Source organism: Ptychodera flava, chromosome 19 (genome assembly GCF_041260155.1).
Source record: "Ptychodera flava strain L36383 chromosome 19, AS_Pfla_20210202, whole genome shotgun sequence".
In the NCBI taxonomy this organism is placed as follows: domain Eukaryota; kingdom Metazoa; phylum Hemichordata; class Enteropneusta; family Ptychoderidae; genus Ptychodera; species Ptychodera flava.
The window spans coordinates 14998455-15016855 of record NC_091946.1 but is presented as its reverse complement, the minus strand read 5'-3'; the positions used below and the strand labels follow the sequence as shown (position 1 = coordinate 15016855).

General features: G+C 37.0%; 1 protein-coding gene across 1 annotated transcript in view; it reads left to right on the top strand.

The window, feature by feature from the left end:
• The first annotated feature begins 8783 nt into the window (after positions 1-8783).
• LOC139118664 (uncharacterized) overlaps positions 8784-18401 on the top strand; it is a 30708-nt gene continuing 21090 nt past the window's right edge. Inside the window, exons 1-8 of the mRNA XM_070682082.1 lie at positions 8784-8948; positions 10355-10511; positions 11333-11542; positions 12835-12906; positions 14385-14768; positions 15590-15936; positions 16305-16571; positions 17426-17486. Of these exons, the coding sequence (XP_070538183.1) occupies positions 10394-10511; positions 11333-11542; positions 12835-12906; positions 14385-14768; positions 15590-15936; positions 16305-16571; positions 17426-17486 (1459 nt within the window). The 5' untranslated portion in view covers positions 8784-8948; positions 10355-10393. The remainder of the gene's footprint in view (positions 8949-10354; positions 10512-11332; positions 11543-12834; positions 12907-14384; positions 14769-15589; positions 15937-16304; positions 16572-17425; positions 17487-18401) is intronic.

The window sequence follows — 18401 nt, the reverse complement described above, 5'->3', positions numbered from 1 at the left end:
TTTAAAGTTTGAATACAGTATTTTGAATGAGCTGTGAATGTGTTCCACACTTTCTATGTATAACCAGATGTCCAGAACTATTGTACGTAAATGGATGTCAATCATTAATATCAAAGAGAGAAAAGCAGTAAATCAAAAACTTTGATGAGTGTTCAGACTTGCCAGCCATCCAATTGCATCTCCTAAGAAGCCATAAAGAGGTATTTTTATAAGTTGCAGCCAAATCTGATGTACGCAGTCCAGTGTCTGAGAGGATCTTTTCTTTTGACATTGAAACCATGAAAGCACAGCTAATTAATGACAAAACTGCTTTTTTTAACAATTTTTTAGTCACGAAAAAAGCACATTTTTACAAGGAACCGGTGACGCAAAGAAAAAAGTCACATTTATGAGAACGAAAAATATCTTGTCATTTTTCACTTTCTAAAGTATGTTACAGTATCCAATATATTGTGAAATATTAGTGCATGTTGCCTTCTTTTATTGAATTCTCATAGAGAAAACAGAAAAGTATCAGGAACATGTCATGCTTTTCATATGAACCGCAGATTTCATAATGATTAGTACACTTTGGAAAACAGACTTTCAATTTGACGACGTCAAGATGTTTATGATCTATATCTGTGATATATTAAAGTACTGCGGCCAAAGGGCGCGCTGAAAAATATCAAACATCCAGATCTCTCTAATATATGTCTGATATATGAAAGTCATGCAGCTGAAGGCTGTAATCTCCACAAATGTAATAATCTCCATCAATGTAACATCAACAATAATTGTAATAAAATGCACCCATATATGTAATATCACCCATAAATGTAATAAAAATCACCCATAAATGTAATAAAAACACCAACCACAATTGTAATAAATGGTAACAATAAATGTTATAAAAAAATCACCCATACATGTAATACTTGTCAACCATAAATGTAATAAATCTATTTTGTCGTTGCAATTGAGGAACTAGCCCTTAAATATTTATCTTTCTAATAAGGAAAGCAACTCCATACATTATTCATATCTTAATTGTTTGCGTTTACGGTGTTTTTTTATATTTGAAAGTGTATTTTACGTTTCCCTATTTTGTTTATGAAACTGATTGGCCATGCGAGACACAGCTGTAATCTGAACGTCAGTGCAGTCTCTATTCCAGAGTGGAGGAGACTGTATAACACTACGTTCCTTTAACGCCGTTTTTTTTCGAAATTTGCCGCACTTTCTTAATTAGTCGCCTCAAATTTGTCTTCAGTGGATAAATTGTGTGGAATAATCGATAGATTGTCTTTATTCCTATGTTGTCCCGCTTGATGTTTATTCCTTCATTGGGGATGTTAGGATGTCTAATTTTGTTCTACTGTGTTCAATGTATACGTTGTGAGTTCTAACCCGATTGAAAACAACATACTTAAAAGAGTGACCTGTAAACGTCATACAGTTCAGGTCATATATTGTTATTTGCTTTAATGCGGTCCCAGGTAAGGCGAGGACAAACGTTGGCCAGACATATTTAGGGAAGGAAGCCATTGCTACATTACGGAAAATGGGGAGATCTCTGAAGTATCGTTGTCACCTTCGACTTGGCAACTTGTCCTATTTGATGTTGCCTCAAAGACGTCATAGGTGTTGAAATTATCGTATACAAAAAATCGCTCACTTTCAGGTGACGGAAGTTTTACATGCTGGGGCATCCAATGTATACCACGTACCAGGGAGTGCATCAATACCTAGTTATTTGATTAAAGTGGCTGCATTATCTTTCATGTAACTCACTAACCTCGAAATAACAGCGGTGTAACAGCATCGTCATTTCAAACATTTCGCAACTGTGCTTTCGTTGATGTGTGGGGAAACGGGTGTACTTCGGTGGACTTCAGTTGACAGTATACGAGTAAAAACCTGGCAGGTGAGATCAAAATATCGCAGCCCGGTGCGTTAAACGGACCTATACAATAAGGGGCAATGAAGTTGAACAAGTCGCCTTTCCGGATCCACATAATACCCGCCGGAAATCAGTTGTTATTATAAAGAAACTGATAAATGTGTTACCGCATGGTGTTTAACGATGAGATTGCAGCTGAGATTTTTGAGAGTGTATTCTAAAACTAGTAATATATAGTTACTGTACTTCAGTGGGCTCAAAGTCTAACTTTGCCACTACAGCATATGCACGACATTTATATTGAGCAAGCGCCTATACTTGTTAGTCCACATGTGATTGTCATTCAATTTTAAATTTGTACAGACAATCTGGTGGCCGTAATAATGTCGTCGGAAATTACCTCAAATAGACAGTTTTTCGAGCTGTGTAGGCTTTGTGTATACCGATACCATATTTACAAATTAATGGTCATCATCACTGACTTGAAAACAAAATTGTCACAATATTGTAAGTTGTTGCTGTATAGTTATATAGTCACACAAAAGAAATGTAAAAAGTTCAGGTGGTATTATACATAGTATGGACATACTAAACCCGAAGAAGTTCGGCTGCGATAATGGGAAAAATCTTTCCACAAGTGTAATGAACATGTTTTTCGTTTGACCTACATATATTACATATAAAGATCTACTAGGCTTCTGATTGTTTCACTTGTAGGGTGTGCCTTTTTTGGTTCCTGCGGTAAAATAAATAAAAACTATCACAAACAAAAGATTAATTGCTTCAGGAACAAAAATATTGAAACAAATGGGCAATGTTGACCATTTTGGCATGTAAAATAAAACGGTGTACAAAATTTTAAATTCGCACAAATATATATATATTATATATATATATATATATATATATCTTCATCATTCATCTGACACAATCTTAGAGAACAATAAATGATCCACGATTTGCATTTGCATGTACCACCATTACTGTACTTACAACCATTTTCAGTAATAGAGCGCGAAGCCACTGCAGTGAACTGCATAAAACTGCTCACACTAATAGTTTCAGCTGTAGCCAGCTGGCAAAGTCGACAACATTGTATGTCCCATGCAGACAGTTTGTCTGGGGACGTTGAAATAAAAAAGATTTATACCTGGACCAGTGCATGGTAATGTTACATTGTATCTTAATCTTGAACACAGGGTGCCAATCGTAAACTCTCATTTACAACTCGAGCCTCAGACAGAGCTAGTTTTGCCTTTGTACAAGCAGACGTTTTGGTCTTTATCAAGTAGCCTTGTTCAACACCAAAGTGGCAATGGCTACAGCTGAAACTAATTAGTTTAAGCAGTTTTATTGCAGTTCACTGCAGTAGGTTCGCGCTCTATTACTGAAAATGGTTGTATTTCCGTCCGAGTGATATATATATATATATATATATATATATATATATATATATATATATATATATATATATATATATATATATATATATTTATTATATATATATATATATATATATATATATATATATATATATATATATATATATATATATATAACATGCAAATGTGAATTACAAGAAAAATAGTAAGGCGCTTTAAAGCTTAAATAAAACTCTTTGGTTGCCGTCAGCGTGCTGATAGGTTTTCAGAGAAAATTAAGAAGACAAAGACAATGTTGACACCATTACAAATTGAGATTATATTGATACATTTGAGTTTTGTCTGTGTTTGATTTTTTCCCTGGTTTTCTGGTAGGCTTTTGAAAAATCTAAGGACGGCAAACAAAGAATTTTCTTTAAGTGGCCATATATGGTTCTATGTCGTAGCTACACAGGATAGCATAATAAGGAAAATACAAAGGAATGTGGCAGTACACTGGCCTGCGAAAATTTAACGAATTCAGTTCTGACCTTTTCGAGTAATCATTCAATGTATAGAGACTTTGTGACAAAATATCCACCCCGTGACGATGTTGGTTTTTGACTGCAAATCGTCTTGCCTAAAGTCTGTGGGCATATAAATATCAATACAGAACAGATCATGGGCTGAATGCCTTGGCTTGGCCAGCCAGTAACTGCTGCCGAGAAAAGCCAAGCGACTGGGGCCAGTCTTGATAGCAAATAAAATGTACGTGCCAACATACACCATGATACAATATCATTGTTTCGGAGAAGTGACTCAGTACGAGAGGACTGGTAGACCATAACCCCATCATTCCTTCTAACTGCATCTACAGGGACTTACTTACCAAAATACACAAATACAAATTGAATACAACTTGTCCCATTTAGCATTAACTGCACAATCACATGTTGATCCCGAGTCATGAATTTTAACAGTCTGCCTGAATAACTTTGAAATGTTGTAAAACAGCATACCAAAGGTATTAAAAATTATTGCATGCCCTAAAGCTGTCAAAACACTCTATATTTTCCTCTGTTATCAAGCCGATAACGTAAACGATTGTCACCGAAATAGGAATATTGTTACAAAGGGCAATAATGCAGGTATTCCCGCTTTGTGTAGACAAGTAGCATTTATGTGCGCTGATAGATGAGTCTTATACCAGTATATTTAAGATAGCTACATACCTTATCGACACTTTCAGATTTTTATTTTTTCTCAGTTATAAAAGTCCAAAACCTCTATAAAGTATATATTTTCTGAAATCCCTGATATTTGGAAATCAGATCGTGCACTGTACACAGTCATTATTTGCATAATAGTCACGTGACAAGCGTTTTGCTGATTCTTCCAAAAATCGGTTTCCGGTTGAAATTTATGCATTGACAAGCCTTGACAATACCATTTAACACTGCTTGTCCTCAGTTCCATGCATCATAAAATCCAAACACATACCCGGCATTTTCGCCCTCAGCTATATATTACAGTAAAATGACAGTGATTAATGTTTTCATGATAAATTTCATTCTCCTTACTGTTTTCAAGGGAGCTATTCAGTCACCCTGCAACCACATGCACAGCTTATTTCAGGAGAGCATGTTTTTTTTCCTTCTTTTTGCCAGCTATTTTCATATCACGTGCCCTGGTGTATGTGTATGATAGTACACAGTCATGTAGAGAACACCATCATCAACAGAAAATCACAGTTTATATCTCTGTTGTGACAAATTTCTCGCTTTCATCATCCAAATGTGTAGCCGGTGCATGAGCCCCTATTTGCCCCACCCCTGGTTATTTGACATAATTTCATAGTCCAAGGGAAGAGGATTTGGCATGGCCAGGAAAAAATCGAATTCCCCTGTCAGTCCTCCACTCCCCCACCCCGAAACATTGACAGCCGCATAACGTGTCTTTTCTGCAGTGTTCGTCTGTGTTCTCTATATATAATTTTGTGTTTATTTTTCAATATTTGTGTGTCCTGGTCTAATCTGATCATAAGAGAACACTTCCCAACATGTCTGTGATATTGTGTCTGTCTGTCTGTCTGTTCATCCGTAGACAAATCTTGTTCCTGTCACAACTAATAAATCACCGGTCAGAATTTAATGCAATTTGGTATCATCATGGAAAGATCTAGATCTAGTTAGATTTCGTTAGATCTGGTCTGCACAATTCAGAGTTATTTGCGTAATTACTAATTAATGCACTTATGCATTTGGCTGTATATCAAGAAATACTGCATCAAATTTCATGAAACTATTGAAACTATGAGGGTACTCAAACTTCCTAGGGTGTAACTTAACTAAGTATGCTAAAAAATAGTGGGCGTGGTTTACAGATTTGAAGATCATTTGCACATTAAATGAATATTGTTAATTAGACTATTTATTAGTACCGAGTATTAGTACTGAGTGATGCTGTCATGATCGGACCTCTTATATTAACTATACTTGGATGCTATTCATGATGGAGGTTTTATGAGCATGACGGTCTAATTGTTATCTCTTTTGCATATTAAAGATTGTCTGTAATCAGGCTATATATCAATATTGACGGCACAGATTTTCCCTGTACCCATGCTAGTACTTGATAGGCGTGTGTCGGCACCAGATTGCCTCATCAGAAATGGAAAACAAAAGGCTATCACACCTCATAATACTCCTACAGACTAGAATAAAGGCGGTCCCAGGGATCACCAAAAGGGCCTTTAAGTCTATTTATGTTTCAAGATCAGTGAGCATAACATTCTAATTATGAAATCATTTGAATATTTAATGAATTCCTGTAAGTAGGCTATCTTTTATTCCTAAGTGTACCCCTTTGATTGGAACTCTATCATTCATTGTCCTACTTGGATCTACACTTGGTATTTGGAAAGTTTTTGAGCACAAAGTTCGCACAAAGTTCTTTTCGCTAGCTCATTTGAATGTTTAATAAAATTTCTGTATGTAGGCTCCATATCAATACTTAGTGCAAAGTTCTGACTGAGTCTCTATAATATATTGATCATACTTAGGGTCTAGTTATGATGTTTAAAAATTTATGAGTAGGAGATTCTTGATTCAAGCTCATTTTCATGTTTAATTAATTTCTGTACTTACATATAGGCTGTATATCAATATTAAGTGGATTGATTTAAAGGGGTCGGTCCTTTGCCATTTGTTGATTAAATATAGTGGTAGTTGCAGTAAAAGTTTCATATCTATGACATTTTAATCAACAGATCACTTGCATATTTAATGAAACTTTAATAAGGCAGTTCATCAAAAGGAATTTGATTGAACTTCTTTGATACATTGGTTATACTTAGATTTATTCATACTTAAAGTATGATGGCCACGTGGTACCCATTAAAAGCTCATTTGCATAGCTAATGAAATTATCTACTTGGGTTGTATGTAAAAAGTGAATATATTTATAACTTATTTTGATATGACTTCTAAACTTCAGCAAGTATACTTTCTTGAAGTCATGTTCGAAGTTTATGAGTATTACATATTATAATTATCTCATTTACACATTTAATGCCTTTTAGTAATTAGTTCGTTTTCATATTTATATATATATTTTAATATATATCCCTTTCACTCTCAAAAGATTTCTGAAGGGCTGACCACAATTATAGCTTGCGGCATTCATAGAGGGCACAGAAGCGACGGTGAAAGACGCTCTTTCACACAAAACAATAGGAAACCTTAACACGCAAGCATAGAATTGACAAACCTTTGGTATCAACAGACCAAATTCACTCACTTTGACCTGGATATATCATTACCCCTACACAATGTGAAATGCATAACAGTCACACAAAACAGCTCACCTAGAATCATTCATGTCACAACAGAATTAATTCCGAAATTACACTTTACAAGTTTCAGTTTCTTAAAATTTATGGTAGTTGTGTAAACTCCTGAGTTTGTTCTTTCTATGGCATTTATAGTATTAATTGAAAAAATGCATATCGTTTGTCTATTTTAAAACTGATTTGTCTTGCTTCCTTTACTCTAATAATAGTGATTAATACTCCTGCGCATGTAATCGTTGTTGATAGAAATGTTTTTTTTGTCTTCCATTGAGCGCGTGTAACTTTCAGAGATTCCATGATTGTTTTGATATCATAAGTTCACAAATCCTTGTCTTTTTGGTAAATTTTTATGGTGACAAATTCTATTATTCTTTTTTAACTATTTACTTTGATTGTACTTCCGGTGAAGTTTCAGGACCTGTACCAATTTCTTCGACCAGTGTTCTCTGAATCTGGGGTGTTAGATTTAGCTTTAACATACCTAGCGTCTCCATGTTAGCGTCAGTCTGTTGTCCACACAACACAACAGTCTTTTAACTGTTCGTTCCACTGCCGGAAGCTGTTTGTTTTCAGTGTGGCTGCAGGCGCGTAGGCGTTGCAGAACCGTAGTCTGCCGAAGTAAGTGGCCATGCTGCAACTGGAAAGGCTGGTGACTGAACGGCATCAACGGCTACAGGCTGTAGGCAGGACGGCATAAGGAGGCTGGAAGCGTCAAAAATGACTTAATATAACATGACTCCCTAAAATGTTACAAAGGTTATTGTGAATAAACAACGAATAGACGTAGTGGTTCCCCCTAGCAGGCTCCACAAGGATTTGAAACCAGTTAAAATTTTAATTAAGCCTCTAATCAAATCAACACAACAACTACACCTTCCATAGTTCAAACCATAGTCCCTCCACTCAAGTTTCGTTGACATCACTCAAGTTTCGTTGACATGAGCTTATATATATATAACTTGACTGTTAATGATTAACCCTCGGTAGGGACCGTGTCGTCGACGGTGTCTCGTTGAGAAATTATCTGATTATTTTTTTATCACAGTACGTAAATTATTGCTTCGAGCCATTATGTTACACGTAAAAAGTGTGTGAAATAATGGATAAATGAATCTTGTTTTGTCAAGTTACAAAGTCTACTTCATATGCTATCAACAGCCTCTGGAAGGTCAAATGTCACACAAGGGCACTGGTTGACTGAAGAGAAGGCTGCCATTACAACATTCCGGAAACAATAAGGTTCTCTCTGAAGTTTAACTCCGATATCTAAGACTTTGCAAGTTTCCTTCATAATTTTGACACCTCATAACTTGTGTTGAAAATTATTCACGGAGAAGTTCAGTCTCCAGTGGGAAAATTTGTGATTCTGGAACGCCCAGTGCTAGTTATATACCAGGAAGTGCCTTTATGGCCAGACATGTAAGGCCAAAGTAATTAAATTCTTTGTTTTGCGTCCACTCTAAATGGGAAAAGGTACGCGTCTAAGAGGCTGAAAAACACACACGAGAAAATTAACACCATGTTATTTGATTGCAGCGAATAAAAAATTGTAACAAAATTTTAGTTCAGAAAAGCTAAGCGGTTAAGTCCTAAAATTTCCTATTCAAATACACTGTGTTTGTTTGTCATGAAAACCTTAAAAACCTAAGCGGGTGGGGACACAAAACAAAGAATTTAATTACTTTGGCCTAAAGGTTATTTGCATGACATATTGCTATATGACGAAGAAATACCTGCGGGGTACGGATAACGTGATTTCAGAACTGTTGTAACTGAGCCTGTAACTTATTTCTGAAGCAAACCCTGAACGTTTCAGCTGAGTGGAGTTGATGGTATGCATGTATAAACCTGACAGGTGAGATCAATGTCACTGCTTAGATCTTTAGAGAGCGCTATACGGGGTGGGAAACGTAAGTTGAACAAACAATCTTCGGGGGTCATAACACAGTTTCCCACCTATAATTATGATTACTTGTTGAGGGCCCTGTGACACCTTGAAGATTTAGCCCGCGTATGCCGACGTATCAAAATTTCTCGAAAACGCTGGCTTGCTGAACTTACACTGTACTTTTCAACTTTGGGCGTATACATAGCGTATTCATAGCGTGCTCATAGGTTAAAAATACGTTTAGGGTACGCCAGGCAAGCTCGACGCATTTCGACTTGCGAGTAACTTACAAGTAACGTGTGTGGACGTGTGTCAACGAGCGTATAACCTACCTAAAACATATGGCCCTCGTGTGCGGGACGTATGAGCCATACGTTGGCATACGTCGAAAAGTTTTGTACATGCACAAAGTTTTCGACGACCTCACCGTACTACGACGTATACCAGCCTGCTTCAGTGTTATTTACCAATAACGTATTCGACGTACGCCCAGCGTATTCGCCAAATTTTTTATACGTTGGCATACGCTGACTAAATCATCACGGTGTGACAGGGCCATACGGAACTGATGGTGAGTATACCAGCGCATAGAGTATTGACAATGACATCGAGTTTAACATATTTTAGTGGTCACCTTTATAAAGCGGAATTGCACAATTCAGTGATATTAACTCAATGAATCCAATGTCCAGATATGTCACTAACGCGCATGCACTACTTAGTGTGTGGTGCACACATGTAGACTTTGTACCAAAAAGTGATAATTGAGTGCAAACATCCTTCTTGCCGAAGTATCGCTTCCCGAAATTTCATCCGATGAGCCGTTTCCGGATATTTCCGTAGTTATCTCTATCATTATCACGTGTGTAAACGTCAGCTGTTTTATGATGATATCCACCCAGCAGTAATGCAAAATTGCTGGTGGCATCATAGTTTGAACAAGACGAATATGCGGAAACTATGTAATTTTGCATTGGTTTGACTGTTGTGGCCGGGGGTCCCGAACGGCTTTCCATACTATTCCGTATTTTGATTGTATCGAACACATGAGAACCGAATCAAAAGAGCGCAAGCGCTTCAAACTGATCAGTGCCGGGCCAGCTCCAAGTACTTGTAGGCGTCGGCTTTTTCGTTGTAGGTGTCGGCTGAAATTCTATAGTTGTCGGCGCTGCGGTCAAAATTTTGTTGTTGTCGCCAGTTGTACTGTCAGATTTGTGTAACAGTTGTCGCCGCTGCATTCCTATGTAATTTTGCATTTGTCTGACTGTTGTCGCCGGGAGTCCCGAACGGCTTTCCATACTAGACTGATTATACACGCAGGTCTGTGACAAAGTCCTACACCGACATGTTGAAAGTCTTTGGTACTGTTTCAGGGCACCTGGTAGCATCATAAACAGCTAGAAACAGTGACAATGACCACTAGTACTGTAAACAGCAATAGCGGCGATACTTCGTCAAAGGAAAGCAGTTGCAGCTTACTACCTGCTTTCAACGTGATGGTATTGGACATCTCTGATGGAATAGTGCAGGGTGAGTTACGTGTTGCTGATAATGTGATCATAGTATACTAGAAACAGCCATACTAGGTAAACGACCGAGCAGGTAACTTTTTATAATTTTAATCAAATTTACTAACAACTGCATTCAAATTACGGTTTTGACATGAAAACGAATCATATATCCTGGAATTGATAGTTGACAAAGCTGATCTCTGTAGATGTACTGAGCACTTTGAATGGTTGTATTGCATTAAGGCTAAACTGAAATCAACAAAGAAAATAGTAATATATCTCTTCGGTTTTTCTCATGTGTTCAAGCTCAATGGTAGAGGGAGAGAAATTGAAATGTGTCGGATAAAGAACTAGGAAAGTTTTTTACATATGATGACAAGAGACGCTTGATACTCTTCTTATCAACCGGTGTCAATGCTTCCGGTCTGTAATCATTTAGACAAGATACTGCAGCTTTCTTCGGAACTGGTATAATAAGTGACTTTCTTAAAACAATTAAAGAAGTTGCATGCTGCAAGAGAAGAATCGAAAATACCAGCAAAGACACTCGATAATTGGAACGTGTTAAACTTATGGGCTAAAGCCAAACTTTGATAACGCCCAACTACAGTATAAGGTACTCACTATCTATCACCGAATGCAGCAATGAGGTTTATATGAGAGAGAGAGAGAGAGAGAGAGAGAGAGAGAGAGAGAGAGAGAGAGAGAGAGAGAGAGAGAGAGAGAGAGAGAGAGAGAGAGACCCCAATTGTTATCCACAATGGGCCTGTGTATTAAAGTAATTATTTCCCAGACAAACTGATTTCCCACCTTGTTTATAAAACAATTGTCTGTTTCCAGATAAGTTTCGTCGGATGAAGATACTTTGCGATGGAACTATCAAAAAATCGGAGTTGGCAGAGTTGAAAACAGCCGACGAATTAATATTTAAACTGCGCGACATCGGAAAGATATCAAACACTGATGTTGAGTATCTCATTCAAATAATCAAGAAATTAAAGCTGAGCCATCTTGTCGAGATATTGGAGAACTATCAAAAGCAGTATGAAGGTAATCGGCAGTCTCAGCTAATTTTTCTGAAGTAAGAGACGGTCTTAAATTATTATGAGGGGTGGACCTGAGAATATTCTATTGTCCATTAAAATGTGCCCCGGGAATGTGAAACTGATCAACGCGGTGATCTGACAATGAATGCTATAATCTGACCATATTGATTAATTGCAGTCATATTTTTAGGGTTAATGACCTTTATTGGCAATAATTTGAAGTCAGTGCTGGCAATATACCAGGCAATGTCCTTATGATCAATTATGGTCACGTTTCATTATCGAAATATAATCGATCATGGTCATATTTTGATCATGGTCATTGAACACTGTTTCATGACGATTAAACCGTGACATGTCACTGCTGTCATGACTGGTAGTGGATGCTTCATGTGCGACTTTCAAATCCTACATTTCAAACTTACATTGATTGATTGATACTAATTGCGTGATTTGAAATACATGCACTCTTTTCCTGATTATGTGATCCGGGAAACATCTGTTACATCATTTTCTGAATCACTATTATTGCCACAGGTTGTAGATTCTCTACAATTTGAATCACTGTTCAGCACTCTAAAAATCTCTTTATCATTGTCATCGTTATCATCAAAGCCAACACCATCACTTTCTTAAACCCTAAATCAATGAACTAAGGGGCAGCTATTGCAAATGTAATAGTATTTGTGAACAGTGTTTAATACTGTGAACAACGTACTGAGATTTGCTTTAATACAAAAATTTGAAAATTTACCTTGTGGCCCTCCCCGCATTGTCAGATTGGGGAAAAAGGCCCGCCTTCCTCTGTACGCGCCCTTAATCAGAAAATTTATCCGTAATAGGAAGTTCTCTTAAGAGTTGTCGATGAGTCAATTTAACGTTAGCGACATCAAGATGCACTGTGATTCGGAGCTTGGTGTAGCAACTTAATTAAGCGATTTTACAGCACGAAAATGAATGTTCGCCCTTTTTTACAAAAGGATACAGATGTCCTGCAGGTTCATAACTATGCATGCATTTGTTCACCTTGCATAATTGCCAAATGGTTGAATATATAATAATGGTAACTACGTTCTAATTTTCAGAACAATAACATCAATTTATGAATAGAATTATGGTTGAGTGTTCTTACAAATAGACTGGAAGACCCATCCTCCACGAGCGTTTAATAACCCTTTGCAAGGAGCGCTCTCTAGACATAAGCTTAGTTCCTTCCATGATATATTGTCAAAAATATTTTTTATTTAGTTTACCTTCGCACTGTTGTCATTCTTTTACATTCTGTTTCTTATACAGATCGTTCTGGCCGAGCTGTAAGACGTAAAAGCGTATCAAACAGTGAGAATTCTTGGTCTAAAGGGCATTGTGGTAAGTATAGCGTTATGCGGTCTTTATTTAGTACACTGGTACGTATCGAGTATTTTACTTGCAATCCGACGAATAAGAATTTTCAGTATCGCCATTGTGTGGCACCAATTGTCTGCATGCACTGGTGTTATCATTATTGAAAATAATGTAAGGGCCAACAAGTTAAGGAATAACACTGGTGTAGACGGAGCCTGATACAAAATATTCATTTCGCAACTGGAGATCATATGTATTGAGGGTCACTTTATGAATTAAACTCCAGAAAAGCATACTATTTCCTTGTAAAAATGAACAAGTGTACTTACATTTCTGTAATAACTACAATTGATATTTTCGAAATATTGAATAATTTTATTTCAGTAAAACTACAGGATTGCACAAATTCTGAATGAAAGTGATATTTTGCACACCTCTATCTAGACCCTATTCATTACACAAAACTGAGTTCACATACCAGGGGTCTTGTTTAGTCCGGAGAATATCAGACTGCCTTTTGCCTACCTGGGCCGATGCGAGGAGTATTCTCAGGGCGTGCTCTTGTTAAATTATTTGGTCCTACAAGTCTGTTGAATTGGCAGAGGTCGTCGTTGTATTCATTTGATTCTATTTAAGCCTTAATGTAAAATACTGTTGTTATTCTAAATTCAACCAATAAATCTATTTTGTTTATACTGATTATTTATACGAGAAGTTTCATCTCTCTGGATATCCGATATTTTTCCCATTTATAATACTGGGTTTAAGTCACATTCCCTTATATATAGTAGGATGCAATCGATCCGCCTCATTTTGGGCATATTTAGGAAATATCTTGCAATAGTAAATGGATAAAAGGACTGATACTGTGACATCCAGTGCATTCAAAACTATGACGCAGACGAAGCTTATTTGAACTTCCTGTTTATTGTGAGACGATTGATCGCCAGCATGTTCATGGGCATGCTCAATCCAAAGGGATTTAGATTTAAAGGTACACTACACAAAATTGCAACGCTTTTTTACTGGACTGCAGATCACGGTAATAAATATCACACCATATCATAATTAAACTTTATTTTGAGGAGGTCGATTCAATTACGATGTAAACCATCGAGTTAATCCTGATCCAATATCCTGTTTCGCAATATTTCCGTCTGTTATATATATATAAACTTAACAAACATTTGAAGAGTCGAAAAATATGATAATTGGTTGAACATTTCAATCTACAGAGAATGCGATTCCTCCTACCAATGTGATTCACAAGGAGAATGTAGCAATCTCTGGTTATATCACGATGATGTTTTTCCCCGAAAAACCAAATCAGCATTGTAATTCTCGTAGTGTTCAGAATGTGATAGAATTTGAAAACAATTATCCGACTGTAAAAAATTAAATAACAAATTTTCATTATTGCGAAATTCGCTATACAATCATCTTTACAGAGTGAGCTCTGTACAATCGAAGAATACAGAAAGGTTATATGCTTTCCCTTTCAGAACTACTGGCAAACTTAAGCTTATCGACTCCGCAGCGTTTAAAGCTGTACAGTGCAATCGAATCGTACAAAAAAGAGATTGATACCATACTAGCAAAAAACGTCGAAAACAAGCGGCAGCTTTTGGATGAAGCGTTCGAGGCCCACTGTGTCAGGATCGAACGAATAACAAATTCCTCCATCGTAGTGGTATTGCTATGCAAGAGTTACTCAGCTTTAATGTGTTTTCAGCAAGGAGTGATGTCTGGTAGCCTTGGCAACGTATTGACTCATATACTTGTAACAGATGAGATAAGGTCGATGTTGGAGGGGTGTGATATAGATCCAGAGATAGTTATCAGTGTCGATCAGTCGTGTTTTGAGAAGGCGGAAGAGTATTTTAAGCGTGAGTATATTATATGACCTTAAAGTGAAACAAAGCCCTTCAATTTTGTCTGATATAGGTGTAAATTCTGAATATTCTCCGAAATTCCGACTTAAACGAAAATATTTACACTTACGACAGAAGATTAGTGAAAGTTTTAAGAAATAGTTCCTATCTCAATAATCAGAACTCTTGTTTTTGGATGACCATCACTGACAATATGCATCACACCGACCATTCAATGACCGTATGGACTGGACCGTGGTATAGACTCTAGAGCGAGAAGGCTCAACAAAGGTGTGCGAAACGTATGACTTGAGCGCTCATTCGATTACTGGAGCTAAACTTGGTCGATCGTCGTTAAGTTTATTAAGCTTTAATCAAATGACACATTTCTATGATACATGGGATATTAACTGAAAGCAGATGTTAGAAATCTTGGCAAATTTAAATTCTTCACAATTGCAGTGCTTTCTTTGTAAACGTACGGTTGGCGTATTGTGAGACGTGATACTTCTGATTTGAAATGATCCTAAGTAAAATCGCAGTGTTGTTAATGTTCAATCGTGTAAATGAATTCAATCTAATTTTTGATGTCGTGAGTCAAGAACAAACTAGAGTTACTCACTAGATCTAATCAAATTTTATGAATTGCTGCAGTAAATACAAATGGTATTAAATGGTTGCATTATTGAGAAGGATACTTTATTTTTATAATGTCAAAGCACGTCATAATATTCTGTGCTTCTGCTCTGATCGAGGAATTTTCTAAAATTCATATGGAAGTGTTTGGCATGATTGACTAACATCGTGTGTGCTGAAATTACACTTTATTTCCACAGATATGCACGAGCAAGCTTCACTTGTAGCAAGAGTAAAAGAAGAAGAGAAGATAAGAAAGCAGGTTGCATCTTCAGCCCCGATAGATCTTATAGTGCAAAAACTACCATCAACGAGGACGTTGACTGAATTTAGAGATTTAGTGAAGGTTGTCCAGAAGAAATTGTCTGAAAGACGCTCTGAAAACGATAACCTGCAAATGGTAATGACCACTCTGAAAATTGAAACAATGGACTTACGATCCTCGACTGAGAAGGTTACATCACAAGCCGTAAAGATTGGTGATTTCTTACTTGAATTGTCAACATCAGGTCGATATCGTGAGAGCATGGTGCACGTTAATAGACAGGTGCGTACTCATGCCCGCTGGGGGGGCACTAGCATCACCAGTCAACATGAGATATTAATGTAACGGACTGATGAAAACGTTTGAGGTGTTAATGAATTGGCTTCGGCCAAGAAATTATAACGAAAAGTAACTCATAGAAAGAGAGACATATGCGCATTTGAATGACTGCGAGAATATCTCGATTAATATTTATGAATTGTATGATATCTTATTTAGATAGTGATTTTTGCCTCTATCCGAGGGATTTTCACGTCAGAAAATCTTTCTTCCAAGGTTGTACAGGTTATGAGAGTTTTTACTGAGTTCGATGACATCATCTTTCACAAATGGAATATGTCAACAGTGTTGCTCTTCTGCCTTCTTTCCAGGTTGGATGGTTATGTCCGTCTTGTTCCGACTACAACACGCCAATGCGTAAAGTGTGTGTAAAGTGTGACATTCCGTGTCCAAATACTTACGAGAGGCCCGACGATCACTGGTACTTGACTTTGCTCGAGGAGAGTTTGAATGAAATAAAAAGTGGTTTACTAAAAGAAGAATCATCGGAGGACCGACATCTTTCACCCTCAACCGGATTTGTTAAACGAGATTCTGCTGGTCATTTCAAACACGGTCTTGGTGAGGAAACGGCATTGGTAGGTTCTCTGTTTCGGTAATTATAACAAATTCACAGCAGTATATTTAGCAAAACCTCTAATAAGATGTTGTGTGACGATGTCGTTGTTGTTGCTGTTTACCTGATAGAATATTCTATGAGTGAATTTCAGAAAATAGCAACAGTGTTTCCGCGTTACGTCTTCATTTGATCGGCTACATCTTATGCGCAGGTCATTTTAATATGAGAGAGAGAGAGAGAGAGAGAGAGAGAGAGAGAGAGAGAGAGAGAGAGAGAGATTCCCCTTCGAAGTTGTTTAAGGCCTACCTTTCAAAGATTTTTTTGAAGAACAATCTTTGTTGGCCAAACATATTGATATAAAAGGAAAGACAGCAGTATTTTCATGTTCAATACCATTAAATATGCAATGCGGAAGTTTTCTGTGATGGCATGAATATTGCTGATATCCTAGAAAATATCTTGGTAGTTTTTTTACAGGTTGGTCTTTGTGGTAAGGAAAAGCATCCATCTATTATTGGCCTTGAAATAATTCCTACACATATATCTACTTTCTATGAGTCTAATGTACTAACAATATCGACAACGAGGACAGCGTGCAACATTTTATGTATATCTGCCTGATGACCATTGACGGGCCTGCCCAATTTATGTCATGGTGTTTTGAGAGTTCAGGTCGCCTCTGAGTCGCCACTGTTTAAAAGACAATTAGAACGCGCTATTATATCGGCCCTGTGCATGTATCAATAAACATATACTTCAAATGGGAGATTATTAAAATACACCGCTTGCATATCTTCCGTATTCAACCTTGAATGCATATCACTTTTGCAGTAAATCTCAAGGAATTATCTTTAACTTGTCTTCTTTCTTCAGGAGATAAACACAACAAATAAAAGCGACATTCATTGCGTCTCTTCACCTGTCACGGTTTCTGGTAAGTTATTGGATGAACGATCAAATAATACATAAGGCAAAAGGCGAAATGGAAGTATCAAATGCACGCATTGTTACTGCTTCTAACGGAAGAATTTAGTACAGAAAAATAAAATTGTCTAAATGCAAAACCAATAGTTTTGATTGCAAAGAATGTTATGCATACCAACCCAGCTTTCTGTTACGTGTGAGATGTGAGCAATGCAGTGATTTATTTCACTTAGAGATGCCGTGCATCATGCATCAGCTCTTAACTTAAACTTGATTGAAAATTGACGTCTAATGGACTCAGTAAACGGTCTCCCTATTTCAAATTACTCTAATCGTCTGGTCATCAAAAGTATGTTAAAGAATAGCTCAGCAGAAAATGCAAATTTCAAGACTCAAATTATTTCAAGCTAACTTGTTGTAATCAAATAACGTAACCGCTTTCCTTCAGTCTGTCTTTCGCTCGCGGCTGATGGGCGACCTAGCCTCTTATCACAGCTTTTACAACAATTTCAACTATCTATGATAAGGGAATCAAGGGCAGGAGATATAGACAACTTATGCCATTATGGTTTTGAATCTAAAAACAATATTGATGTAAAGATCGAAACAACTCGCCCCAGGATTGCTGTGTAATGGCAGATTACTGTGTATTTAATGGCAGATTATGATCTGAACCTTTTTGCTGATGTTACCATTCAACTTCTTTCATCCACGCTATCGCAAAGAAATTGGCAGAAACTGCCATCAACTGGTCTTGGTGACGTTTACCGTAAAATATCAGCCATGATATTTTACGGTAAACGTCGAGATATGCACGATGAAAATCTTTTATTCTTGATTGTTCTCGAACTACATTTGCAACGTGAAAGTGAAATAAAGTAAACAAACAAAATAGCTTCCATTCTCCATCTACGATGCAATGTTG